Source organism: Scaptodrosophila lebanonensis, unplaced genomic scaffold (genome assembly GCF_003285725.1).
Source record: "Scaptodrosophila lebanonensis strain 11010-0011.00,11010-0021.00 unplaced genomic scaffold, SlebRS2 tig00001415-arrow-pilon, whole genome shotgun sequence".
Lineage (NCBI taxonomy): Eukaryota > Metazoa > Arthropoda > Insecta > Diptera > Drosophilidae > Scaptodrosophila > Scaptodrosophila lebanonensis.
Genome location: NW_022060742.1, coordinates 1,478,562 through 1,506,228, shown reverse-complemented (window position 1 = coordinate 1,506,228; position 27,667 = coordinate 1,478,562). Strand labels below are relative to the sequence as shown.

Here is a 27,667-nt window from a genome sequence, read left to right as displayed (position 1 = left end):
TACTCCTCCCACGCGAAAAAGTGTCAAGTGTACGTATTTCCCACTTGAAAGGCAGCCGCGTTCTTTATCTCTCGGCCAGGCCCGTTTCGCATACCAACTATAACGACTGACGTGCGAGTTTTCAGGGCAAACAAACCTACGTTAGTTGTGTTTTAAACTTACATTTCGTGTATTTGGCTTCCGAGATTACAACATAAAATACAGGCGTGTGCTAATTAATAATACGTGCCTCGACTTCACCTCTCTGCCAACCCGAACTGGGAAGTCTGAAGAGTTATCTCAAAAAATATTCTCGAACCGTGTCAGCTGATTGTGTGACCGCTTCTTACCAACATACAAGCATTGTGGGGCAAACAAGAAACTATTTTTAAAATCTTAATAAATGATTGCAAAAATATAAACTGGAGAAAGCCAAAACTCACTTTGCAACCACATTTAATTTGGCAAGGCAGCCAACTTAGTCGTTTATGTCACTCACCACTTATTGAAGATCGTTTTGTTAATTTGGTTTTTATTACCTTATTTCTATTTTAATCCAGGAAATTAGTCGTATTTAGTCATCTTATGAAATCACATTTCACGTAGAGCCCAATTATAATTTTGCGATAGTGATTTGAAAATTAAAAAATTTGTCAAAATTTAGAGAGTTGATGAAAAAAATGAACAACTATTAACTAAATATGCGCAAGAAAACGAACAATTTGATCCATTAGCAATTAATCCGCATAACAACATTTCTTAACCATATCTCCAGCAATACAAAATATATTCGAAATCAGCCTCAATGCTGATTCTGTAAGGGCTGGCTTTGTTAAATATAGTATGTAGAAAAATATCATGTTGGCATTTATGTACACTCTTTATCTCTTAAAGGTATACTAAGTATGTCACGTATATTCTTGATCACCATAAGAAGATATAACCATTTCCTTAATTACACAAAACTTGGTTTGCGGACTTTTCTAATTCTTAGACCAAGTTTATTGCAAACTAGATTTTCCTTAATGTTGTACTCAAATTTGTAAATCGCTATATAGGAATAGCAATAGGAAAAATCAGTACAGAAATCTATCTTAAAACCAAACAAGTTGAAATAAATCTGAGATGTCTCAAAAGACTCCACCCGCTTCACCTTCCATTCCGGGTCAACTAGAGTCTTGCGGATAACTTTTAATTTCAATCTCTATTATTTTCAAAGTTCTTAATCCACAACTTAATTTCTAAGCTCCATGTAAGATTAGAAAAATTCAAAATTCATGTAATCTTCCTTGTAAGATGTCACTACTCAAGGCGCATGAACGAATTGAAATCGGTTGACTTTATCATATAGCCGTGCGCCATAGGAATGATCGGTAAAAATAACAAATCTTTTGTTAATTACAACAATTCAAGAAGCTCTATTTAAGAACTAACCCTTCACCCCCCTCCGAAACACACCCTTGGGCCGACGACTATAGTGAGAAGTTGGTTCGTGTTGCGTCTGCAATGAAGCGCAAAGCCTTCCTTGGCAATCATCACGCCTGCCTGCACATCAGAAGTAATGCAGAAGTCGTCGTCCGTCGTCATATTATGGCGACTAAAATTTAAATTTATTTAAAAACGCAATCGAGTGTGAATTATGCTGAGCATAAATTAATGGGCCGTTGTCTTTGGACAGCAACCTTCGAGGCTCATTTGAATTTTTAAGGCAGGGCTGGCTAATGGTGGCAATGAGCATATCAACATAATATATAGATATATGTGTACATACTCGTATGAATCTATGTACATATTCATATGTGTATGCCACGGTTTCCGGTGCAGAGATGAACGGCTTTAGGGCTTGGCAATTAAACAACAAAACTATCTTCAAAGTGCAAAATGTTGTATTTCCTCACAATATTTATTTGCGTTTTTACTATTTGCGGTTTAGTTTATGGGTCGAAGTGATTTACACTCGAGGTTCAGCCATTTAAAGCATTTCAAATCGAGTTTTTCATGCCCGGGCATTGCGAATTGTGGCAGGGTGCGGGGGTGAGCGCCCAACTGGACCCCTTGAACTCACCTAAATAAACTATGTATATAGTGTACTTATGTATCGAGTTTGCCATTTGAATGCGAGTGAGAGATGTGCAAACTTGTTTTTCGGCTTTAGCATATACTAGTACGTTTAGATCATTAGGAGACTGCTAAAATATTTGAAAGTGCTGCCCGATTACGTCATTGTGTTGGGAGTCGTACGTACCCGTACACGTATACTTGTATGATCTAAACTTGTTGCAATGCGAATGCAATCCATCCATGGCCATAAAACTGATACTGAAATGTGAGTTGTGTATAGAACGCATATATAGTCTGATATTGGTTCGTTCCCAGCCACCGTCTGCTTATTCGCTAAAGGGATCCAGTAACAAAGTATAAAATATATAATATTGCCATTTATGTATTTATTTATTTATTTCTGACAAATATCTGTCAATATCATAAACATAAAACATAACATAACATAAAAACATACGGGATACGCATTCAGATATTGAAAATAAACAAAAGAAACAAAAATAAAATTAAATAGAATTACAATAATTTTTTTTTTTTAAAGTAACAAAATGTTTTAAATTTAAAAACTAACAAATGTCTTCCAAAAGACAACAGCAATGGGAGCCTCAAGAAGTATTAAATTACGTAACTGTGAAGTATTTATATATACTACTGTTAAGTTATTGCTTTCACTTGATTTCATAAATACTTATAATTCATTCATTAGTTTTAAGATTAATATTATAAAGCTTTTAAACTAATTTATTTCAATTTTAGTATTTCTTTGAGTACCATTCGATTCATTTATTTATGTAACATCGTTAGCATCAAATTAATTATTTGATTTAATATTTCATAAAATTTACATTCTTTTCATTTTTTACTTTTCATGGATTTACTTATGATTAGTTATTTGGAAGCAATTAATACCTATCAGTGATTGTAATATATAACAATTCTGTCTTAAAAATTCTTTCTCGTACGGAAAGGTTATTACCGAAACAATTCGGTACTACGACGCCAAGCTGCTTCAGCGGTTTTATTCCTCTTCTTCTTCTCGCTTGACTGTAACTGTTACAATCTGTGATGCTTTCAAAATTAATTTGGTGTTGATTTTCTTTCAATTAAATCTTTAGCTAAAAACGTAAGAATTCATGATTACACTACTGATGACGATTTACTCGAAAGAGGTTTGCCCTTTTAAAAGGAAGTTAAGCATTCCTCCAGTTATAGTCTCTTGGAATGAGTTGCTATTTAACTTCTCAGCCATGGGAGGACTTTCAAGTATCAGGGTATTGGTGGAATCTAGTAATTATAGTAATTGTTGGGCTGGATTCGAACTAGTAGCTTACGCTGAAAGCATCTTGTATAGACTCTCATATACAGTTGATGTCAATGGGTACTTGCCAGATTCTAAAGCATTTAGTGGCAGCAACAAGCCACCACTAGCGAGGAGGTGACTAGATCCGAACTAGATCAGTGGGAACCAGCAGGGGCGTTTCGGCTGTGGGGAAAGGTGAACGAGTGCCGGGAGCGGTGGCTCAATTTACGCGCTAGGTGGCGATCAACATTCACCGACCAGCACCACAAAAACATTAAAAACAATAATAACAATCACAATAACAACAACAATAAGATGCAGATGAAGAGGGACAGCGCTGCCGCGTCGCTGCCGCGTCGCTTGTTAGGCACTCAAAACAAACGACAGCAACTTAGAGTTCAAGCGCGGAGTCGCGCCACAGCGGCTTCAACGCTCTTGCAGTTCAGTTCAGATACGAATACAATTTCATGCAATTTAATGAAAATGAAATGAAAACAAACCGAAGACTCAAAACAAATTGATTTATCGGCACGCGTCGTCTTTTGCGGCCAAACCAAGCCAAGCCCGGCCCGTCCAGGCCCGAGCGCCATCATCGCTATCGCCAGCGCCGTCATCATCGTCATTATCTTCATCATCATTGAAGACATGAATTGGTTGTTTGCTTTAATGCTAAGTCTGGCCCCCCTTAACGCCGCGCTGGCATTTATTGCACTGATTGAGTTTAATTAAATTGATTGTGGGGAAAGAGTTTTAGGCTCGAATTTGTTTTCATTTTGTTTGTTGCTGTCTCGCGATATGATTTTAATTGACACGCGCGCGAGTGCTCGCGTTTTGATTGATTTTAAACGAATTATAGTGTGATTGATAAGCATTTGGCATTTGGCATTTGGCGCCCTACAGAGGGCCAACTACATTACGCCCAGCTGGCCAACTATACAAGCCACCATGCCAGCCATTACGTCACCGGACAATGGCAAGCTGTCAGCATTGGCAAGGTCGCCGCTGATTAGCAATTGCGTGGCACATTGGGCTGAAAGTGTTGACAATATTGCAAAATGGTATTCAAAAAAGAAGCATTTCAAAACCAATAGAGAATGTCAGTCGATTATGCTGTACTGTATCAAATGCATTATTATCGGAAGAAGAGTAAACCCTGTGTTATAGTTTTTGGTGAAAATATTGGATTTAAATTGTTTTGTTACGTTTAGTTTTGGGAAAAGCAAATAATTAATTTATACCCAATAGATAAAGAAATAATGTCTTTAGAAATTAGCAATCTTTTTATTTTGAAAATAAAGCATCATCTGAAACTGAGAATTTCCCTAAACATTCAATATTAATGAAATATTTCAGACTAAATATTAATTAAATATTTCAGATTAAATATTAATTAAATATTTCCAAGAGAAACACAATTTTGACTTAATCATACACGCTTGATATGTAGAAAATCTACATTAATGGTTTAAATCATTATCGTCACAAAAAAAAACAAAAAAAAAAAAAAAAACGAATAAAATTGGAGTGCATCATACCCAGGTGCTTTAAATAATTGTAGCTTTAGGAAACTGCCTGTAGTTTCAAGAAAATGCATTTCCACCTCATAGAACATTTTGCTAATTTTTAATAATATTACTGGGCTAAGAACATTAAAAAGTAGGCCTAGCTGCCTTTCGTTCAATTTTAAACAACAATTGGATAATTTTTAAATTTAATCATTTTTTAAAGGTTTTTTAATCGAAACGAAAATATCTCTGTTAAGTCAGATGAATTCGACCTTTAACCAGTGTGCAGTGTCCGATGTCAAGTTTGAGCTTTACTTGTTGTTTGTTTGTTTTTGTTCTTTTATTTTAATGATTTACGTTTTGGCTTTTTAGCCACGCCAGTGACAATAATTACAAAAAAACACACACACACATATGGGCCTAGAACGGCTGGTAGCTGGTTGTGGTTTGAGCTTCTTCTTTATTTTGGCAGCTATAAAGTTTGTGAAAAGCTAGTAGACTGTAGCTGTCGACTAACTAACAAAAAGTTAATGGAGGCTTGGAAAATAGTTTTGAAGTCGGAGGCCAATTGTAGGTTGCTTGCATGATTGCCGAGCGGATGACAGTTGTAGCTCATAAATTGCGTGCTAAATGTACAGTACCTACAGATGTGCAGTTAACTATAGGTACCATACATACATATGTACATATATAGAAGTATTTAACTTTAGTGAGTGAATGACAGAGACCCGAAACGGCCAGACAGCCAGACAGACACCTTTCAGACATTTCAGCAAGTGCCAGAAGCGCATCAACGCCAAAATACAAAAGCTAGTCAGATAGTCAGCTAGTCCGGGGTAGACAGGCACCAGCAGCAGCAGCAACAACAACAACAACAATAACATCAGCAACAGTAACTAACTTTACAACAACTGTAACAACAATGGCAGTGGAGCAGCGACGACGACTATGGCGACGAATCGAATCAAAAGCAAAGTCAGAACCGCAGGTGCAGCAATTGTTTGTTGGTGTTTGGGTTTGTGTGTGTATGTGTGTGAGTGTGTGTGTGGGAGGGGGGGAGGGATTGAAGGTAGGGGCGCGGGCAACACACTTCATTGTTCCCACAGTGTCGGTTTAATAGACTTTTCACGCTTTGCCTTTAAATTGGAGGCGCTGATTTTTTATTGCTGATATACAAGTATATATATTTTTTCGCAATTGTTTGCAGGCTACGAGTATACCTATTTTTCTCCCATTCTTCTATTCATATGCCCTAGCAAAGAGTGTATTGTATTGGGTGGCATGTTTGTAACACCCAAATAAATGTCATGTTAATGATATACTTGCCAATATGTTTTCCTGTTCGTCCGTCTGTATGAACGATGACAACTTTTACACATTAACAGCTAAGGGCACCAAACTTAGCAAATGGACTTTTCTTATTCATATGCCTATCAGGTATATTACAATTCATATATTTTTTATAAAGCTGCCAAAGGAATGACTGATGGAAAATGGACTCTTGGCATGGTATTTTTTCTGTTATTCAGATTTCTCGAGAAAATCTGGTATTTAGTATGAGTATTGTTAAATATTTTGCGTTTATCATAATATGGTAGCTCCGAGATTTAGATGAGTTCTCACTGTGTTTTTAAGTTTCAATAAAATCGCAGCGCTATATCGTATAGCTGTCATATAAATCATCGATCAGTCTTTGTACTAAAGCCTTTCTAGTGTATCAAGATTTTGTAAACAAACCAAACAATTGGGAATTTTTAACAGTGCCTCACCCAATTCTAATATTTTAGTTGAAAACTCTGGAAAGAGTGGGCGAGTAAAGGGTATATTCGAGTCGTACTCGCCCCACTTATACGTGTTCTGCTCGTTTTTATTTATAACAAGTTTTGCAATTTAAAAACTTTTCACAAAACCTTCATGACGAACGTACCACCATCAACAAAAACGGACGCGTGACGACTGCATGTAAAAATTTTAAGAGTTGATATTTGTTATTAATTGCATTTGTTTTTAGTTTTAGTTTAGCTTTGACGGCTGCCCTTTGTTGTTGGGTCTTGGCTTGCCAAAAAGTTTTTGCTTTGGCATTGTGCAATGCCAGATAAATATCTTTTGGACAAAAAACACACACAAACACACAATTTTATCCTGGCAGGCCGTGGCCTATTGTTGTTGTTGGCTTCCAGCCTCTGCAGTTTGCCAACAGCTGGCGTTGCAATTTGTTTTATTGATACAGATTATATTGCTTCAGTATAGTCGGTCTATCTGCCTGGCTGTCTGTCTGTCTGTCTGTTTGTTTTGGGGTAGAAAAACTAATAAAAGTGCTCGTGTGTGTAGCCAAAAGTAGGATTTTTGCTTTGGCCATTCAACCACTGCCACAACCACTGCAGGATGCACACAATCGTAGCCACCCTGTCCTCTGCAATGCCCTGCCCAACTGTCCAGCAATAATGAAGTACAGCGAAGCTGCGCTGCAATGAACGAATACTATATGTGAGTATTGATTTGTGCAATGTCAATAGATTTTTGGACCAAAATTAATGTTTAAACTATTGTGAGTGGCACTATTGTTTATCATTTAGCACAAATTGATTTTAGAAATTCTTTGAGATGCAGTTGTATTTCGTCACTAAGTTTCTCACCTTGTTAAGAGAAATTGTATGTTGACAGTTTATTCAGATTTCTCAAAAGAAGAGCGCTGATGGGAAATATTTGTTTTTCAGTTTTTGCATCTCTTTGCATCTCTCTTACCTCAATCGGTATACGATTTTTTTACCTTTACCTACAATTTTCATCGAAAACTTATGCCATTCTTGATATGATGTTTGTCAAAAACAAAATTAAGTTGGCAAGAGTTACATCAAAACTCCGCCGAATCAATTCTGCACTTTAATTAACAGTTCTGTCGCTCCACCTAACTTTCTTCATGCCTATAATTTTGGAGGGATTTTGTATTTTGTAATTTATATTTATATTTTTTGTATTTATTTTTATATATTTGAATATTTTTCTTAATGATATCTTTACACATTCTTTGAATGTACACTCTTATTGAATTTCGTCACTAGCTTTGACCCTCAATTTATTTTCACATTTCAATCATTGTGACTTATCACCTATTACTAAATAGATTAAAGAGAAGTTCTGGGCTGATCGTTTTGATTTTTAAAATGATTTCTTATAGCGAAGTCGGCCTGTACCTTCTATATCCGACTGACCAAATCAAATTGGCATTTTAAGTGCTGTGCAAATTGCTGGAAGGCTTAGCAGCGACGCCCACATTGAGTCCTTAAGGGTCAGTGGCCAGCGGCCGAGTGGCGAAGCGGCTTAGCTATGCGCACTGTTTGATGATGTGCCTCGTGTTCTAGATGGTTCTGCTCTACAATTCGTGTCTTATCGGCAGCGCATTGATGAATGCAAGCGTGGCCGAGTTCAGAGTCCTGCCGGCTTGTGAGTATGTATTTATGCAGGCGCTTCATCCGGCAGGCGCTAAGTTTTATGGACTAAGCAGAACCGCCCCCTGCCCCCTGCCCCTCGCTGTAGTCCAAGTAATGATTAAATAAATAAACAATCATGTCAGGCCTAATCCCCCCGGCCGCTTCTCTTCCGAATGCCAAACGATTGCAATTGAGTTAAAGCTGCTTGGCCTAAAAAGTAAATGCTGCCTCTAAAGCCAAATGAAGGGAACAACAAGCCATTTGGATTTGAACAGTTAAGCGTTTGTTTTAAGCGTCCGCAACTTGATGTTCATTAGTGGAAAGGTCAAGGATTATTATACTTCATCATAACTCTATTAAGCGCGACTCAAGCGCCATTCGCTCGCTGCCGCTGCAACTGCCACTGCAGCTGCTCTGTGGATATTATTATTATCTCGTATGCACCACACACACACACACACACAGCGGCTCATATGAGCATCTGTTTGACTTAACTTGGCTTACCTCCACCTCTTGGCTGATAGTCGCGTCTTCTCATACCCTTGCCAAGACTAGCATTACTTTAGTCCAATGTTTGTAACACGCAGTGCGAAAGAGATGCGACTCCGAAATTTGGTGTAAACTTTCAAAATGTACTCGCCTTCAAAGTAATCCTTGAAGACGGCCGAAAACTCCTTTTCCAGAATGGCTTCAGTGCCATCTTCTGCAGTGGTGAGGTGATTTGGAACCCAACCAGATTTGACTTTTACGAGGCACAAAATTTGAAACAATTGTTTACCTTGCTTTACGTTTTGTTCATCAGTTCTTGTTCCCCTAGTTGGTCGTCTTAGATGTAGTTCCTCTTCAACGTTTAATAGACCCTCTTTCAGCTTTTTATACCGCTGTCTGTTTAAGAACTTCTGAACATATCGGATGTAAAAATTCCATTCATTATCCAAATTTTAATCGAACTTCTGAATAATTTTCTGAAGAAAATTTAAAAAAAGATTTAAATTACCCGCTCGATTTCAGGCTAATATAACCGGGCTATATTTGTTCAAAGAGTATGAGCATACCTTTCTAGGACCAGCGAAAGACTAGGCTATGCGAAAATGTCTTAAGCTATATCTGGAGCTATACTTAAAGATGTTTCTGCATCACACATGTACCAAAAATTTCATTGTTTCTACGAAAATATTTTGAGTAATACTTATTAATGGCAACTTAAAATTTGATCTCTCTATATTGAATACTTCTTAATAATTCAATATTAGTCACAATTGTGTGTAATGGAATGTATTCGAATTCATGGAAAGAATTTATTTATTCTATAAAATTAGTTATTTTTTGTATATAGTATGATAGTATTACTATAATTTGCTTTTTATTTCCTCATGTCGAGGAATTTTTGGGCTTACATTTCAAGATTTTTGTAAAGAATAAAAAACTATTTATTATTTTTAAGGGGTTCATTTCTAAAATGTTGTAGTTTTGGAGAGTATTGAAGGTTCGATCTGTCCAAGCATTGCGTTTATATTTGTCTTTTCTTTTTTAATTTTTTCAAAGCCTTAGCTGAACACATTTTTGTGGGAGTTTTGTTTTGTAGTTTTCTATTACATGAAATTAAGTAAAAGTCCAATGAGCGGCAGTGGCAGCAACAACAATGCGCTGCAACAACAACCACAACAACAACAAAAACAGTAAAGTCACCGCAGCCAGCAATTGTGGAAGGTAAAATAATGAAATTACTTTCATACGCGGCCTCAGTTTGGAAGTTTGGAAGCTGCCACCGAGTGGCTGACTCCCTCCCCTGCCAGCCTGCCTCCTCTGCTACTCGTCTTGTTGTTGTTAAACACGTTGCGCTTTTGATTTGATTATGAAAAGTTTTGCATTACTTCCGAAACACGACGAAATCATTTAGACGTGCTCAGAGCGCCCTGACTTTGACTTTAGCCGAAAAAATGCTGAAGTGGGAAATCATTAAGTGGGTTGAGAGGGAGAAGGGAGGCAGGCAGGCGGTCAGGCAGGAAAGGGCTGCCTCTTGAGGCTTGCAGCTTGCCTCGTGTCGCTGAATGCTTGTCATGATGCAGCAAAAAATAGAAATGGTTACAAAAAGAAGTGGAGTCAGTCGGTTGGGGCTGGACTGGCTATGATTGCATAGATAATGGACGTCATCGGCTAGCGGTGCGTGACAGCAACGCCTCGGGGCGTACTCCCTGCCTGGCTGCCACCGCCTCGAGTATGACAAGTTAATTTCCTAGCCATGCATTAATTGCTGGCAATGCGGCTGCAGAACCCGCCGGGCATGTGGCAGCAACATCGGTATTCAGATGTGGCACTCAGCACTCAGCATCCAAATCGACAGCGACGTCGTCTTGTATAACAGGCGACATTAAGGAGTGACCACAGCAAGAAATGGCAACAAAGACAGCCACACGGACAGACACTCACTCGTAGGCCAAAACTCGGCTCAAGTCAGTCGAAAAGGTCAAAGCGTTGCACGGAGCTCTCACAAATAACTGGGTGATGTTCATTAGTGTGGCAAAAGCGTGAAGCTCCGGCGGCCACAAAGTTTTGCACTTTAAACCTGCCTTTCCGTGAGTCCAAATGCAGTCTACCCCTCGCTGCTAGTCCCTCCTCCTCCCCCTCCTCATACACCACCTTCTGAACATTGCGACCAGCGACCACAAGCCAAGAGGAAACCCCTTCTATACCTTGCTCTGCTAAGCGCTTCTCAGAAGAAAACACTAGGTTTGTGTTTGAGTAAGGCTAGAGTTTAATTTGGTTTCCATATAAATAAATACATTTTGTTTTATTAAATATTTAAATACTATTAAAAGAATGCAGTCAAAAACGAGAGCATGTTAAAAGAATGTTAAATCATGTGTTGTTTGCCATCTGCGACGCATACAACGATCTGATGAGCAACAATTTTCTCATAGTCATTTTTAAAATATAAATATGAAAAGTAAGCCCAAAACAATTCTACTGGTATGTGCCAATTTGTATACCCTGTACCCAAATGGTACTTGTTTTGTGCGAATGTATGTAACACACACAGAAGGAGGCGTGGCAGACAACACAAAGTATATATATTATTGGTCTGTTATTATTGTCTGTCTGTCTGTATGAACGCAAGGATCTCAGCAAGTAAAAGAGCTAGAATAACCAAACTTGGTATTCAAGTTCTCCTGAGCCCTAAGCAGATCAAGTTTGTTTATTTTTTCTGATATACCCCCCACTTCTCCGCAATTTGTGTTTTTTCCACAACTCCCGTAGATTTGGGAAATACCTACAGTTTGCCAAGTTTCATTACGATAGGTTAATTATGAAGAAAGTTATAGTCGTAAATATACTGGGTGGGATGAAAAGTAACCTAATATCTCTTTCCAAAATTCAGTTCGCGCGAGGAGATCACCGACGCTGCAGAGGCGTATTTTGTAGACCTTTCGGAAAATTATTTTTCAGACCTAAGAAAAAAAAAAAAATTTAAACCATTTCTTTCACGCCCAAGGATGTTACTTTTCACCCCACCTAGTATTCTCTGCCGACGCTCTGACCGCAGACGTTGTTGTTGCTGCTGCTTTGACTTATTTCTTTCCTGCATTACTGATGTAAATGTATATATTATATTGAATGAAATGAAATTATATTGAAATAAATAAATTAATTAAATTTTTTAAATTAATTTTTTTTTTTTTATAGCGACTTAAGCATTCCATCTTGCTTACTAAAATATTCTAGCGTTAAAATATATCTAGCTAGAGGTACCTCCTAGGTGCCAGCCTCTGTTTGGCTTCAGTAATATTTTATTGGGGTATAGAAGCAATAACTACTATACCCTAGAGTAAAAGGAACTAACTCTGAACAAAAATTCGCGGGCTAATTAGGTAGTACTACCTTTTAAATAGTTTATATATGTGAATTAAAAAATTGTAAACATTTTCTAAATGCGACTTAATTATGTGGAATCGTGATTAAATCAATGTGTCTAATTTCTGGAAACTATTGAGTTATTTGGTTTGCGGTGTTTTTCTTGGATGGAGCATTTCACTTATCTTCTAATGAACATGTTTTAAACCAAATTGCACAGTTGCTCAATTTAAAAACATTGACCATTTCGATTCCTCACAATTTCATGGAATTCGGGAATTGCAAAAGGACTACATTTGTTTAACAAATATTTTCCGATTTTTCTTGGATGGAGCATTTCACTTATCTTCTAATCAACATGTTTTAAGCCAAATTGCACAGTTGCTCAATTTGAAAACATTGACCATTTCGATTCCTCACAATTTCATGGAATTCGGAAATTGAAAAAGGACTACATTTGTTTAACAAATATTTTCCGATTTTTCTTGGATGGAGCATTTCACTTATCTTCTAATCAACATGTTTTAAGCCAAATTGCACAGTTGCTCAATTTGAAAACATTGACCATTTCGATTCCTCACAATTTCATGGAATTCGGAAATTGAAAAAGGACTACATTTGTTTAACAAATATTTTCCGATTTTTCTTGGATGGAGCATTTCACTTATTGTGAACATGTTTTAAGCCAAATTGCACAGTTGCTCAATTTGAAAACATTGACCATTTCGATTCCTCACAATTTCATGGAATTCGGAAATTGAAAAAGGACTACATTTGTTTAACAAATATTTTCCGATTTTTCTTGGATGGAGCATTTCACTTATCTTCTAATCAACATGTTTTAAGCCAAATTGCACAGTTGCTCAATTTGAAAACATTGACCATTTCGATTCCTCACAATTTCATGGAATTCGGAAATTGAAAAAGGACTACATTTGTTTAACAAATATTTTCCGATTTTTCTTGGATGGAGCATTTCACTTATTGTGAACATGTTTTAAGCCAAATTGCACAGTTGCTCAATTTGAAAACATTGACCATTTCGATTCCTCACAATTTAATGGAATTCGGAAATTGAAAAAGTACTACATTTGTTTAACAAATATTTTCGTATTTATCTTGGATCTTATGCCAGTCTGCTGGGGGAAGTGAGGCCCAGTATTCGGCATAGTCGGTAGCAGTAAACTCAAAAGCATGGTCAATCGGTACCTCAGTATATTTAAAGTTGTTGGCCACATAAGCGATTCGATCCGTGTAGTTGTGACGCACAAACTTGAAGTTAGCGCCCATGGCCGACATGGAAAGTGCACGATAGTCTACTTCCGACTTCGTTTCGCCGGTTACAGTCATCCGTCTTTTGGGCGCACTCGGCTTATCTGAAGGATCACCATCTCTCAGCTCTTTATTGCAACGTAAAGCCAGCCTGGGGTCGTTTGTCTTTCGTCTCTCCCGGATGCGTGCGAAATTGGTAATAAGTTTGTCGACGGTACGGTTAGCGCACGGTATTCCATGGCAGCACCACCAGTTCAGCCAATTCGCAAACGATCCGCACTCCGACACAAGCTTTGGAGTAATGGAGCTGTGCAGCTGATGGACCGTGTTTACCTGCTGCGAGTCCGAGTAGTTAAGCTCGTTGAGCTTGGACTTTGAGAGCAGCTGCTCCGGGTGTCTCATGAAGTAGACTTTGAGACCGCATTCTGGCTTCGACGGGCTGCCAAAGATGTAGGTGCGCCTCTTATGTCTCGATGTATCGGCGGCTAAGACAGCATTCCGTTGTGGTACCACCCCCTTGGGGGCCATGGATCTGCTGGCATTGCTATTGGCAGCGCCACTACTAGGACGCCTGTAGCGTTCCACCTCAATGCGATTGTCGTCTATGTAGTGCGACCCATTGCGCATCAGTTTCTCCACACTATTCTGATTCACATAGGTGACGAAGCAGTGGTTTTGGGATAGTTTTACCGCCCCGTACACAGGTATATCCACGGCAGCAAGTGGCCCGTAGCGGGAGAAGAAATTGTGAATAGCGTACTCGGGCAGTTCTTGGTGGGGCGCGCGTACGAGAACCCGATTGGATTGGGATAGAGTCTTACGACAGTAATAACGCTTCCCAAGCAGTTCGTGTGGATTGGCAAAGAGGGCGAGCTGCTGGGAAAATTTCTTGCGGAACAGAATCATCGCATAGTTGACCGAATCGGCTCTCTTTCTGGCCCGTACAGAGATTCGTTCGATCTTCCCATACAGAAGAAAGTGTGCCGACACTTGATGTTGGACCACGCTTCGGTGCAGGCCCAAAACGTAAATACGGCGCTCGCATTCCGGACCCGGATCCGTCGTGCCCAAGCCTAGAAAGTTATCCGGCTTGGAATTTCCTGCCGGAATGGCTGACCACTGCCGTCTTTTAAGCCCAACTGCAAGCAAAAACTGTTAAAGCACGCGTTAAGGGAGACGCTCAGCTTGAAGACTCGCCTCCGGATGCAATTTCTTCCTGCGTGAAGAAAAAGTAGGCGGGAAATACTGGCGCATTGCCATCTTCGTTGTCTTTATGCTCCTCCTTCTTAATATTTGGATCAAGCAGCCTCGCAAATGCGTCACAGGGCTGCCTCGTCCCCATCGATGGCCACTCACTTATTGGATTCGGTTCCGACTCTGCTAGTTCGGCAAGCGACGTCTTCCACTCTAGCACCTTCAACGAAGAGGTGTTCATGTTTTGAAACTTTCAATTAAATTTAAGGCTTTAAATGCGATTACTAATCAAAAGAATATCTAAATTTTCTCGGCCCAACACTTTTCCAGCAGTGTTGGAAAGGGCAACGCATTTGACTATGAGCTTTGTCGAAATGTGAGAGATGGGTGCGCTGCAGAATCAAAACCAGAAACTGGCCGATAACTTGGGATATTGTTGTTGAAATATACTTGTAGAACGCAATATTTCTTCATTAATAAACTGAATATTACGAGTATTTTTGACAAAGGAGAGAAAGATTTCGATTTGGAGTATTTTGAACTGAAAGCATTATGTTTAAATAAATTTCAATATTCTTTAACGATTTAGAAATTTGATTAAGAAATTTTATTTGGACTTTAAATAATCTGAATCTTTATTGGTTTTTTTTATAAAGCACTGCTTGTTATCTACTAAGGGGAATTAACTAAATTGAAATTTTGCAATAGGTTTTTGCTTTCCTATGCTATCTCAAGCAAAACTAATGTCTAATAATTATATACTTATAATGTTCTAAAATGTATTAAAATTGATAAGTCTGTTTGTATAGCGAATGAGGTTGCTTAATTTGATCAGATCGTTCTATATTTTTGTGTTAGGCAATTACAGGTTTATGTGTATTTGTATAAGCTTTGGGGAATCGGTTGTACTGATATAGAGTCTTCGTTTCATAGCTCTTTGTTTCTACATATTTCTCATTGCTGTTGCTGTTTACCACAAAAACGTGCCCCCAAATGGTCCTTTGAGCCAAGCGACGAGGTCGACACTTCCAGTGTTGTGGCGCGTGGGACACTAGGAAATTGTTTCTCGATTTGTATTGGGCTTCGGCTGCTCTGCCACTGCCACAATAGCGACAACAATAGCAATAACAGTGAAATGGTCGGCTCGGTTTGTCTGCATGATGCAGCGAATGTGGCCGCTTTGGCTAATTGGCGGTTCGAGTGCAACCAACAACTGGCAACTGGTTTTGGTGTCTGTTTTTTGTGTGCGAGTCGGGATTACGCCTCAAACTGACAGACAAGCAGCAGACAAGATGGTAGGCAGAAGGCGGGCGGGCGGGCACGGGGCGGTACGGCCTGTCTAATTAAGCCACTTGGCGTTGACTGTCAAATGGAAACATTGCAATTTGCCAATTAATAGAGCAGGAGCCCATGTCATGCCAGGCACTCTAATTGATTACCAACTGCCAACTAAATAGCCAACTAACCAACTAAGCAACTAACTAAATAACCAACCACAACCACAACCAACTCTTCAACTCTTCTCACAATCCTTTTTGCGGTCTTGTCTTTGCAGAATTTCCTGGCCGCCAATGCGCAATGCTGGTGGAATGGACCGCTAACGGCAGCCACACGCGCTCTCAAATATGCGGGGCATGTGGCCCCCGGCATGCTTTTGGTCACCGCCGAGCCCTGCGCCCTGGAAGTGCTACGCGGAGCGTTTGCGCGCAGCGTCCTCAAGCCCCCGGCCACATATGTCATTAGTTCTGTCGGTGAGTGCCTTTCCCAACACTAAATGTATATACCCGTAAATTCCACAGATCGACAAAAGTACTGCACGTTCAACTGTTACTTTCCTCTTCTATTTCGCACTATTAAACGCTCTTTCGACTAGGGCTGTAAAAACTACTCAAGTATCGATGTTTCACACAGTCGATCTATCGTTAAGTGCCATCGATTGTGTTCCGATAAATCGCGGCAAAACATCGATAATGTTGAATGTAACAACTACTCAAAAGAGTCGCCTGCTATTTTCTTTCGGGCCTCTAGCTATGTCGCTTTCTAACGAAGGTGCTGTTTGATGTGATATTTTAATTTATGTTTTTCTTAATCATGGACAGAACCTATAGAAACTTCTTGCAGGCCGTTTAGATAGGAGCTGTAGCTTAACAAATAGGTGACAGTGTCTGAAAAAACCCCAAACAGCTTAGAAACAATGCCAATATACCGACATTATTGTTATAAGTTTATTTGTAAAGATTTTCTCAGAAAGGATTGAAAACCCGTAGTCTGTATTTATACTCCCATTCCCTAATTCGAAACAGGTAATCCATACAAGTATTAATAAAAAAGATTGACTTATTGGATTTCAAAATCACACTAATACTGAAATTGAATTCGAAAACGGAATTAATTGAATCCGAACCACTTGTTTGAAAAAGTGGTGTACCCAAGGCTTATTTCGAAGATCTGGTTTAGTCATAGGTAAAGAGAATTTGTTTACTTTTGGCGTCATGTTCGAACACATAAATGTTAAAAATTGACTTGAAAAAAATTTCGTTAAAATTCTACGTATAGTTGTAAAATAAACCAAGACTCTGCAGCAATGCACGCAAACTGGGATCAGCGCTGCGTGGGCTGTACGTGCAGCGAGGACTACGACCGCCAGCGAGAGCTAGCGATGAGGCGCTCACTGTACTGGGCCCGCCGACTGCGACTGACCCCCTCCGAGGTGGAACGCCTGCCCGCCGAGGAGTTGGAGCGGCGCTTGCACGAGGTCCAATTGAGCGAGAATGCGGAGGAGGAGCGACGCCTGCAGTTCAAGCGATGGCAGGATATCTCCGAGCTGCGCTGGCTGATGTACGAGGAGCAGCGCAAGCATAACGAGCGCTGTGGTGGACCAGGCGGCGTGTCCATCTGGCGCATATTGGCCAATGCGCAGCACGAACTGGAGGAGAAGTTGCAGATGAATAAGATACGACGTGGCTGCTCCCGCTTCCCATCTCCCATGTGCGTCATGGACGAAGCACGCATCGAGGGTGGCAACAACAGTGTGTTGAAGCCCTTGCGCTCAGTGCTCAGCGGCTGTAGTGCCGATGAAGATGGTGGGCCAATGCCAGGACATAAGAAGCAGCGCGGCCAGCTCATGCCGCCAAAGACGGATAAGAAGCCGCCGAAGACTCGGACTCTAGCACAAACGCTGCTAAAGACGGGCACGTGTAGAAACCTGCTGCCGTGCACGTCCGAGTCGGAGTCAGAAAACAATGAGTTGCAGTTGAAGGCAGCTGTAGAGGAGGAGGAGGCTAAGACGCCCACAGACGCGGCTGACGCGGACGATGAGAATGACGCGAGTGAATGCGACAGCACGCACTATTTACGGAAATTTGAGTCCCTGCCCAAGAACTACTCGTCGCTGGGTGTGCATGTGCCCGTAAACGGACTCCTGCAGTTATCGGCTGAGGTGCCCGACATGGCGCGCCTGGAGAAGAAATACGAAAGGATGACGTGCATATGTAGCTGCCACGGCAGCTGCCACTCCATACTGCCCACGATACCGAAAGCCTCACATAGGTGTGCAAATATGCGACCCCATCGGATATTCGATACACCCGGCTATGTCGATCCATTGTTACTGTATGTCAAGGAGAAGTTTAACGTCGATGCTCTGCACGACACGAACTCCTCCTCTAGTGCCGCCTCGTATTGCAGTGCCCAGGAGCCGATGTTTCCCTTTAGCTGTAACCCCTGTCCCTCCTATCATAATAATCATAATAGTGGAGCCCATCAACCGCTGGCCTATTGTCCGTTGTGCGATGCCCGGCATCTGAGGCTGCCGCAAAGTTTTTGAAATAGCATTGTCAATAAACCGTAATAAAGGCACATACCACCACCACCACCACCACCGGCACCACCAGCCCTCTTTCAACACCCACACAACCACAACCAACCCACACACCTATCTGAATCGTTTTGGCCAAAAACGGGCAGGCACTTCATCAAATATTGATGTGCCTGTGCCTGAGCCGCCGCAGCGCTCGTTAGCTGTCAATTAACTGGACACCTGCACGCCTAATGCGCTGCCCATCCACTGTCCATCCACGGTTCACCATGCGTCCGCACCATAGCCAGCCATTCGCTCCCTCCCATCCCTCCTCTCTTCCCTCCTCTTCCTTTTTCACACTTCCATTTGCCAATTCGGTGTGAACGTTTAATGTTTATGGCATTGCCTGAACTTTGCTGGGTGTCGCGGTCGACGTTGTTGTTGTTGTTGTAGTTGTTGTTGTTGCCATCGCTACTGCAGCCGCAGCTCATGAATTGATAAATGGCCGACCAGAGATTGGCGCTGCACCGCCGCGGGGCCTTCGATTTGCGGCCTTTTCCAGCAAGAGCAACCAAGTCAATGGACGCGAACTCGTTTGAAAATTAATAAGTTTCGATTTAGTCGCGCCGCCATATACTCGTACATATTTTACTCAACGCGACTCGCAAATGGACAACCACAGCAGCAACCACAACAACTACAACAACTACAACAACTGCAGCAGCAGCAACAACAACAGACAACGCAATGCCAATGGGCGCCCATTTCACGTGGCCCCTCAATCTTTGTAATATTCAATTGAGGAAACAAACTGACTGACTCGACCCCATTTTGGGGAGCAAACAAACGGGCATACTCCAGCAAATGCAAAGCAGCTCTGGACTGGAGTTGTTGTGCCAATCCAAAGACACTACTAGGGAAGGAGTAATACGACAAACGGCCCTTCAGACTATAGATAAATAAATTCGAAAGAGTTTCTCCAAGCCGAGAAAGGTTTATTTTTAACTAGAAGTATTTTGCAGTATTTTGTCTATCTAAAACCAATTGACCTTAGGTCTAACTGAGTCTAGTCTTAGTCTAACTGACATAACTACTTAGTTCTTAATGAAACTTCTATTAATAATATAGTTCGAAGTCAGCTACGTAAGCTATTGTCAGAACACCCCGCATGTAAACCATACAAGTATACGAATGCTTAGACTGCAAAAGTTTTCACAGTGATTTACATTTTTGTCTTAGGGATGTGTGAAGTAGTAGTGATGGATAGATTATAGAACGTACCATCTCTGATATGCACAGATCTTAGAATAATATACGTTTGCGATCATGAAGTATTCAAAGCTACAGATAATAATAAGCAGATAATAATAAACTTAGAGTGAATTAAAACGCCTAAACTCTTAAAACCATATTTAACTTGCGACTTTGAATTCGAGATATTTGGTAAGATCATATGTAGATTGTTCTCCAAGACTCCAAGTTAAACTCCAAAAGTAGTCACTCAATTGTCTCACGAGAATTAGGGGAAACAAATAAGATCAAAAAGACCCCGAACTAAATCTTAAACGAATATCACAATATAGTATGTAGATTTCCTAGTACAGATATGGCGAAATATATGAAACCGAGCTAATTAAAAACCCAAACACAACTTTTTACCGAATCAAAAGATTCCAGAACCAGATACGAACTGTGATTCGCTTGGATTTACTGTTTTCGTCCTTTCATAAGCACTACGTAACACCGACGGACTAAGATGCCCCAAAAATTATAACACCGTGTGCATTGTACCTATGATTATAAAGAAAGTGTGAATTAATTCCGCGGTGCGACATAGAAAGCACAACTATTTTGCAACAAGGCATAATACTTACTATATAGTATATACATATATGCATACATACACACTCGTACATACGCCACACTGAAGTATTCCATGCTGCTAATTAACATCTGCAATAGCGCAGAACCCATTAGCTGCAAATTACCATTAACATGACAATTCCATTCGTAAACAAGAAGAGACCAGAGTTTACAGTTTACAGCCAGCATCTGCATTTGCGATCGTTGCCAAATGGTGGAAATATGCAACAACAAAATATGTGCGCGACTGAGTCGTCCTCTTCCTGCTGCCCTCCTTGTGTGTAGCTGGGGAAGGCGCCAACATGTGATATGCGTGCCTGGCAACAATGTTGCGAGCAACATTTCTTTGTTGCAGAGGTGTAAATGCATTCTAGAGAGCTTTTGTTACAAAAACACTTTAGCAGTGCATGGCGAATGAGCGTGCAAAGCGAGGCGGAGCGCAGATGCAGACGCAGACGTAGACGTAGAGGTGGACAAAGCAAACAAAGCGATAACAAATTGCATGCAAAACAATCAATCAACGGCAATTTCTCGCTCAATTAGACAACCAAATGCCAAAAAAGAAGACAGCGAATGAGATTCGTGTTAAAAAGTAAATGTAGATAGATGCTGGATGAAGAGTCTCAAAGGGGGAATGGAGTGGAAGGGGTTACATATCAAAGAGACAAGAAACAGACATGGACAAATAACTGTTGCTGCTTATTGCTGCGAATGCAAATAGCTGGAAAGCGAGAAAATTATGCAGCTGTTGTCGATCGGTGAGCAGCAGGCAGGGTGGAAAGGCTGAGGAAAGGTACGACGAGTAAATGCTGTCTATGATTGTGAAAATATAAAAAGCCGCAAATCAATTTCATCACGATTTCTCATTGATGTTGCAGTCGCAGTCAAACAGTGGCTTGTTGCTGGTGCTTGTGTTGTTGTTGTTGTTGAAAGTGAAATGTGGCCACTGTCATGGCCATCATCATGCTCGTTGTGTTGTTGTTGTTGTTGTTGCTATTGCTGCTGTCATACGATAATTGTAACTTAATATTGAAGCCATTAACAAATCAAATCGCAAGAAATCAGCAAATCACACAAAATGCAAACAAATTGCACTAAACTGTCAAATGGAACGCCGGACAGCCAACAGCAGCAACAACCACGATAGACAGCAGGACGGACGGACAATCACGAATTATTTGGCATACAACGAGTTGTAGATTTTGACCATGGCGAAGACATTGGGAAGAGTACTTGATTCACGAATACATCACATTGTAGTGGATAAGTCTTGAAGCAAAAAGAAAAAACAAGCTTACAACTTTTATATCTGACATTTTTTTGAGTACCTCGAAATGGAAGTTATGGAAGGTATTCCCAATTAGTGTGTAAGTTATCTGAATAAATTGAAAGCCAACTTGCGAGTTGTTACGCTAATTACTTTACTGATTTAGATCAAATGAAGATGGAGAACAATAATGGAATGCCAAATTTTAGGCTATAATTAGAAAGAGCCTGCTTCATCCAGGGCCCCAAGATAATTTATTTTCGCTTTTCTCAAGCTCACAAGCGGTTCGCAGCACACAAAATACTTGTAGACCGCAATTAGAACTACCTAGTATGTAAGGGGGTCATAGAGCCATTTGCCATTCAACAGAAAATGACAAATATGTGGGTAATACAAATATTGTGTTGGCCCGTTTCCCATGTCTCTGCCTAATGTCGTTTAATTTGATGGCAACCGTTAGGCGGACAGCTCCGATCTGATCGCATTTTTCCAACACTCCACACCACACCACACCATTTCACAACCCAAGCACTTGCCAGCACTGACATGAGGTTAACAACCCGCCCAAGAATGCGACGGTTCGCCAAAGCGTAACCAAGTTCGTCATCATCGTTGTTGCGATTGCTTGTCTGTGTGGTCTGTGTATTTATTTTTCTTTATTTCTTATTATTTTTTGGGTGCTTCGAACTCGAACTTTGCTGAATTGTTGCAAGTTCATCACGCTCGCTTGAACATGCCACCGCCATCGCCACCTCCATCGCCACCGCCACCGCATAACGACAACCGCACTCGAATCTATAATCTGGAGAGTGTACGAGTAATAAGTCCAAAGAGCGTTGCCAAAGCGATTATTGTAATTTTATTGTTCTCGTTGATGATGTTTTTGCTCGTTGTGTCTCTTGCGGTTGCAGCTAAGTTCTTAATCGCGGCATTAACCAATTGGTGTCGAGAAGAAAGGGTTCTGGTTGACGCCATCATCTTCTTCCCACTGACTACGCTTCGCTGTCGTTCGTTGCACAGTTAATGAGGTCAGAGTCTTTGACTTAAAGTGGTTTACGCTTCAGGGATTTCCCTCAAAAACGCTTTTGATTTTTTCCGGAAAAATGTTCTTCCTCACCAGCAGCAGTCATGGGCAGTCTTCAGCAGAGTAACGGTTCCATTGTCTAACCAAATTAGTGCAGGAAATACGCAAATTGCGTTCGAAATTTCACACAACTGGCCGCCAAAGCAGCCAGCAACTAAAGCCAAGCAAATATAAAACTTTATTGTGTGCGGTGTGTGGCAATCCGAGTGCCAAATTGGCAAAAAAGGAGTTTCTTGACGCCACGCATGCGCAAAACCCACCACACAAAACAGTGGAGGTAGGGAGGGCGCACAAGCGTGCCTCGGCACTCTGCAAATCCACGACAGACATTATCAGATGATGGCTGTGCTGCCTGCTTTGGCTTCACAATGAAAATCGGTCGGATTTGCACAACAGGGCAAATATAATAAAAAAGCATATGTGCTGTGCATCGATAACTGTATACTCTTGAAAATTTGGAGGTACCGCAGCACTAACCTAGAAAGTCTCGTTTGTAATAGAAGGAAGGAGGCGCGGCAGACTCTGGCGAGACGAATGATATGTCCGTCTGTATGAACACCCAAAACTGTCGAACCATAATAGCTAGGAATACGAAGCTTGGTATGTACATAGACTTGTATTATTCAGACGCAGAGCAAGATTGTTACAAGTAGTCTCCTTATTTCATGTACCTGCTTTCGGTACGTCGGTACAAAAGCCAATCTTAGTACTTTCTCTTCATCTTAAAATCCCAACCAAAATTGGTCTAGTCTAGCCTAGTCTCTTGGTTTCTTGTAGGGTATACTACCAACTTAAAATGGGGAGAAAAATAAACACTTGTCTTAGTAGGAAGTCTAAGTAGTTTTAGTATTTTTTTAACTAGCGGTTAATGCTAAAAATTAGTGGAACCCCGAAAAGTATGTGACTTATCATATCATATTATATGGAACATACATAAACAATAAGTAACCCAATCTCAAGAATTATATTGTAAATACTTTCGAGTCCCAGAGTCAGCATTACAAAGACTTCTAAAAAGCCTACTCTCTTGGTTGCTTGTAGGGTATACTACCAACTAAAAATGGGGAGAAAAAATAGATACTCCTCTTGAAAGCAAGTCCAAGTTTGGAAAGAGAGAAATTGCTTCATTGCGACGATCTGCGTCGGCGGCGCGGTTGGGGTTAGGGTTGCGGGCTTAAGCGTCTCGGCAAACTAATTGACCTTTAACACTGTAGTCTCGGCAGTAGTTGCTGTTGTTATTGGTAGTTGTTATTGGCAGCTGTTGTTGTTGCTGTTGCAGCGACAGTAAAAAGTGTCGCCAACATTTTTGGCCAACGTCATCGGCAGCGGCGGTCGTGTTGCTCCTTATTTGTGGGCCATTGCTGCTCTATTGTTGTTATTTTTGTTGTTGTTTGTTTTTTAAGTTTTGCTGCAGACACGTAAATGCCAATTTGCATTTTTTGGGCCTTTTTTACGAATTGCATAAACTGGCTAAGTAAAAACGAAACAAGCCAAGCACCTTCAAAACGCCTTGTTACCAATTTGTTCATGGTCTGAAATATTTTTATTAACCGACGGAAACAATTAGCGTTGCTTGGCAACCAAAAGATTGTAATATATATACATACATACATATATAAATAAAAAAGGAGCAGTATGTGACCAGAGCAGAGCGAAATTGTTTTCTTTGGACTGCGTGGCTTTGCCGTTTTTTTTTTTCAAAGTGGAAATTGAAAACGCGCAAAACGTTTTTACAGACAAAATCGTGATTGCCGTTTGCACTAAACATTTGACTGCGAATACACTACCGCCTGTCCCACCTCCTCCACCTCCACCTACACCTCCACCTCCACCCTCACCACACCACACCACATGTTTAGTCGCCGTCAGAGTCATGATGCGGAGTTGGTGTCGGACTCGGAGTCGGAGTCGAGGTGAGGGCAGCTGCCAACCAGAAAGCCAGAGAGACGGCTGCTTATGTAAATGCCGCTTAACGAGCTCAATATCTGAGCCCATTTGCACACACACACACGCACACACAAATACATACATACTTAGATATGTATTTGAATGCATGTATACATATATTTAAAGGTGTAAAATTGCTAATACCACTGACAAGCCATCTCAAGTCAGGGTAGTACCTATAGAAGAGAGATAAACAAAATTCTTCACTTGAATTTGTTAGCTTTAGATATTTATTTAGCTAAATTTTTTGTATTCTAAAGCCATATTAGACAAGAAGTGAATGTTAAATCAGGGGGATCTGAATACCAAGTTTTGTTTTTCTAGTCTCTATACTTTCCAAGACCTTTGCGTTCAGAGAGACTGACATTGACTTATGTTTCTCTACTGATCAAGATACAGACATGATCAAGATACATCTATACATACTTTGTTGTGTCTGCCACGCCTCCCTCTGTGTTATTGTTATTCCCTTACCCGAAGAGTCCCAGTACTTTCAAGCTCTGAACATTTAAACTTAGCAGGCAAAACGAGGGGTGCATGTATGATCAGCATGACTGTCTGTCCGTCCGTTCGTCCGTATGAACACCCACAACTTTGGAATCATCACAGCTAAGCACACCAAGCTTGGTATGTACACTTGTGTTGAAAAAGTTTATACAAAAAAAAATATATATATATATATGTATATATTTATATAAAGCCCCAATTTTTATATAGCTGCCAAAAATTCGATCGGTGCAAAAACCACTCTTAGTAGAATTCAATATTTGTAGATGAAGATTTTATGATGATGATGAATTAAGCATGATTTGGTATTTATGTTTTTTTCATCATACTTGTACTTGTATTCTGAAGTTTCATTAAAATCTGTTGATCTGGGGGTGGTCGACTTATATTGCGAAATTGTGTTAAGGGGGGCAACGGTTGACTATGATATATGTTGCTGTCATAGGAACTATTCGCCAGAAATTAAAAAAAAAATATCTTACCAAAAACTTTGTAGTATATAAAAATATGATATTAATGTGGTAATTATAAGGTATTTCTGGGGTGCCTCATTGCACTAAGGAGTTTTAAAAAGATCGGCTTGCATATGTGCAGCTATCATTAAAAAAATCTGTAGCGGGAAGGGGTTGGGTATGGGTTATTCCCTACATTTTTAACGATACAAATCTTTTTGATTGTTAATTGACTTGTTGCCAAAACTGAACATAACATCGCAGCGACAACTGTATGTCATTATTTGTTGAAGAATATCTCATAATCATCCTCAACTGCTTAATGGCCAGAAGACTTGAGTGCTCGATTCTTCATTCTGTTTCGGTTCAGCGACCTCTGATTTGCTCATTGACCTGCCCAGAAAGCATTAAGCACTAAGCACTATTTGTAATTGCCGCCAACCGCTTTGCTGTGGCAACCACATCTTGAGAGTCCGTGCCAAGGCAATTAAAATTAATAATAAAAAATAAATAGCATACTCCGCCTGCGCAGAAAAAGTTGAGAAAAAAGTGGGGAGAAAAGAGCAACAAGCTCGTGACGTTTTTAAACGTTTGTCGTTATCAATTGAAACGGCCATTTGGCATTGTCTTGATTTTGCCGTCGACTGGGATGCGATATTTGTGTTTTATCGTTTAAGGAAGTGTTAATTTATTTACTTCTCTCTCTCTATTTCTCCGCAACATTCGCACCCCCGAGCGCTTTTTGGCGCGGTACGGAGCCACAAAAAAGAAAATAATAAATTGCCTTTGATAGCTAAAAATTATTGATTATTTCGAAATGGACAGACAGAGTTGAAAAAAAACAACGTTGATTGTTGTTGTTGTTTTTGTTGTTGTTTTTGTTGTTGTTGCCCGTCGGTTATGAGATCAAACAAAACAACGCGAAAATGTGCCAGCAACACGATAGGCTCACAGATTTCCTCTTTTATTTTTTGTTTTGTTTATAATAATAAAAGAAAAAGAGACAAAACTTCATACATCAAGATTATTGTTACTTGCGGCAATTGCGTCACAGTAATGGTTGTTGCTGCCACTGCTGTGTGGGGTGCGGGGGCGGTGGCGCTTGCAGGTTGGCTGTGCAAAATGGAAATCGCAAGAAACATTTTTCATTTGCATAAAAATTCATGGCAACACAACAAGCGCTCAAAAATGTTTGCTGCATGTTCGGCGGCAGAAACAACCTTCAAGCTACAAAACACTTGACTCCGACGCGATGCCGCCACAGCCTCTACGAGTGGTGGCTAGAGATGTGCGAAAGGATCGATGCATTGGCCTTCGATAATCACGCTGCACAGATATGTACATCGCTGAGGCATCCATGCAACATCGGAACACTTTTTGGTTAAGTTTCAAGATAACGCTGAGATGGTAGTCTACCTCGAAATACGTTTGCAACTGATACCGAATTTGAGAGCAACTTCTTGGGGATAACTTTTTGGCTTATAAAGGTATCTTAAGCGCCCAAGAGTAGTGTTCGCGTAAGGCGATAATTAAATTCGTAGTGCACCCAATGAATGTTCTAGAAAAAGTGTCCGTCTAACTGCGATAAGTCCGGATGAAAGAGGACTCTATTTATGAGTTCTGTGTAGTGTTCTGCCATAATCAGAAGTTGTATCACTTTTTTGTTTCTATGTAAGCAAGGCTCTATTTTCCAGCATCCCCCATATGCTTCGTATTCCAGCGTGGATCCTACAACTATATATTCAGGTACTTGTTTCTAGCTACACTAACCGATTAGTGTTTGGAAACATCGATGTTTTTTACAAGCCAAATCAGCGAGTTACAGCCGATCCGCATCTTAATTTAAAATTTGGGATACATCGATGCACATCGATTGCGATGGTAACATCGCTAGTGGTGGTGCAGGCGCTGGTGGTGCTGGTGGTGCCAACGACAACGACGGCGTTGACGTCGCTTTGGTTTGATTGAACACAAGGATATGTGTCCGCTGGCAACAACAATAACATAAACCAAAGTGCACCTCAAATTCAAACTATAGTGCCTGACAGCCTGCGAGCGACCAGCAACAACAACACAAACAACAGCACCAACTGTGGCAACAACAACAACAATGGCAAATGCCTACAATTTGAACCAAACGCAACACTTTCACTC

General features: G+C 40.5%; 2 protein-coding genes across 3 annotated transcripts in view; both read left to right on the top strand.

Moving 5' to 3' along the window:
- LOC115632518 overlaps positions 1–27,667 on the top strand; it is a 99,727-nt gene that overhangs the window by 64,335 nt on the left and 7,725 nt on the right. For both annotated transcript variants that reach the window (XM_030529713.1, XM_030529711.1), the window contains exon 4: positions 16,150–16,345. In XM_030529713.1, the coding sequence (XP_030385573.1) occupies positions 16,150–16,345 (196 nt within the window). The remainder of the gene's footprint in view (positions 1–16,149; positions 16,346–27,667) is intronic.
- Positions 17,079–18,471, top strand: LOC115632519. Its single transcript, XM_030529714.1, has one exon. The coding sequence runs from the start codon at positions 17,179–17,181 to the stop codon at positions 18,418–18,420; it is 1,242 nt and encodes a 413-aa protein (XP_030385574.1). The 5' UTR covers positions 17,079–17,178; the 3' UTR covers positions 18,421–18,471.

What these genes read in the sequence shown, in the direction of transcription:
- LOC115632519 (XM_030529714.1), top strand. Translation starts at nt 17,179, where the DNA reads ATGCACGCAAACTGGGATCAGCGCTGCGTGGGCTGTACGTGCAGCGAG.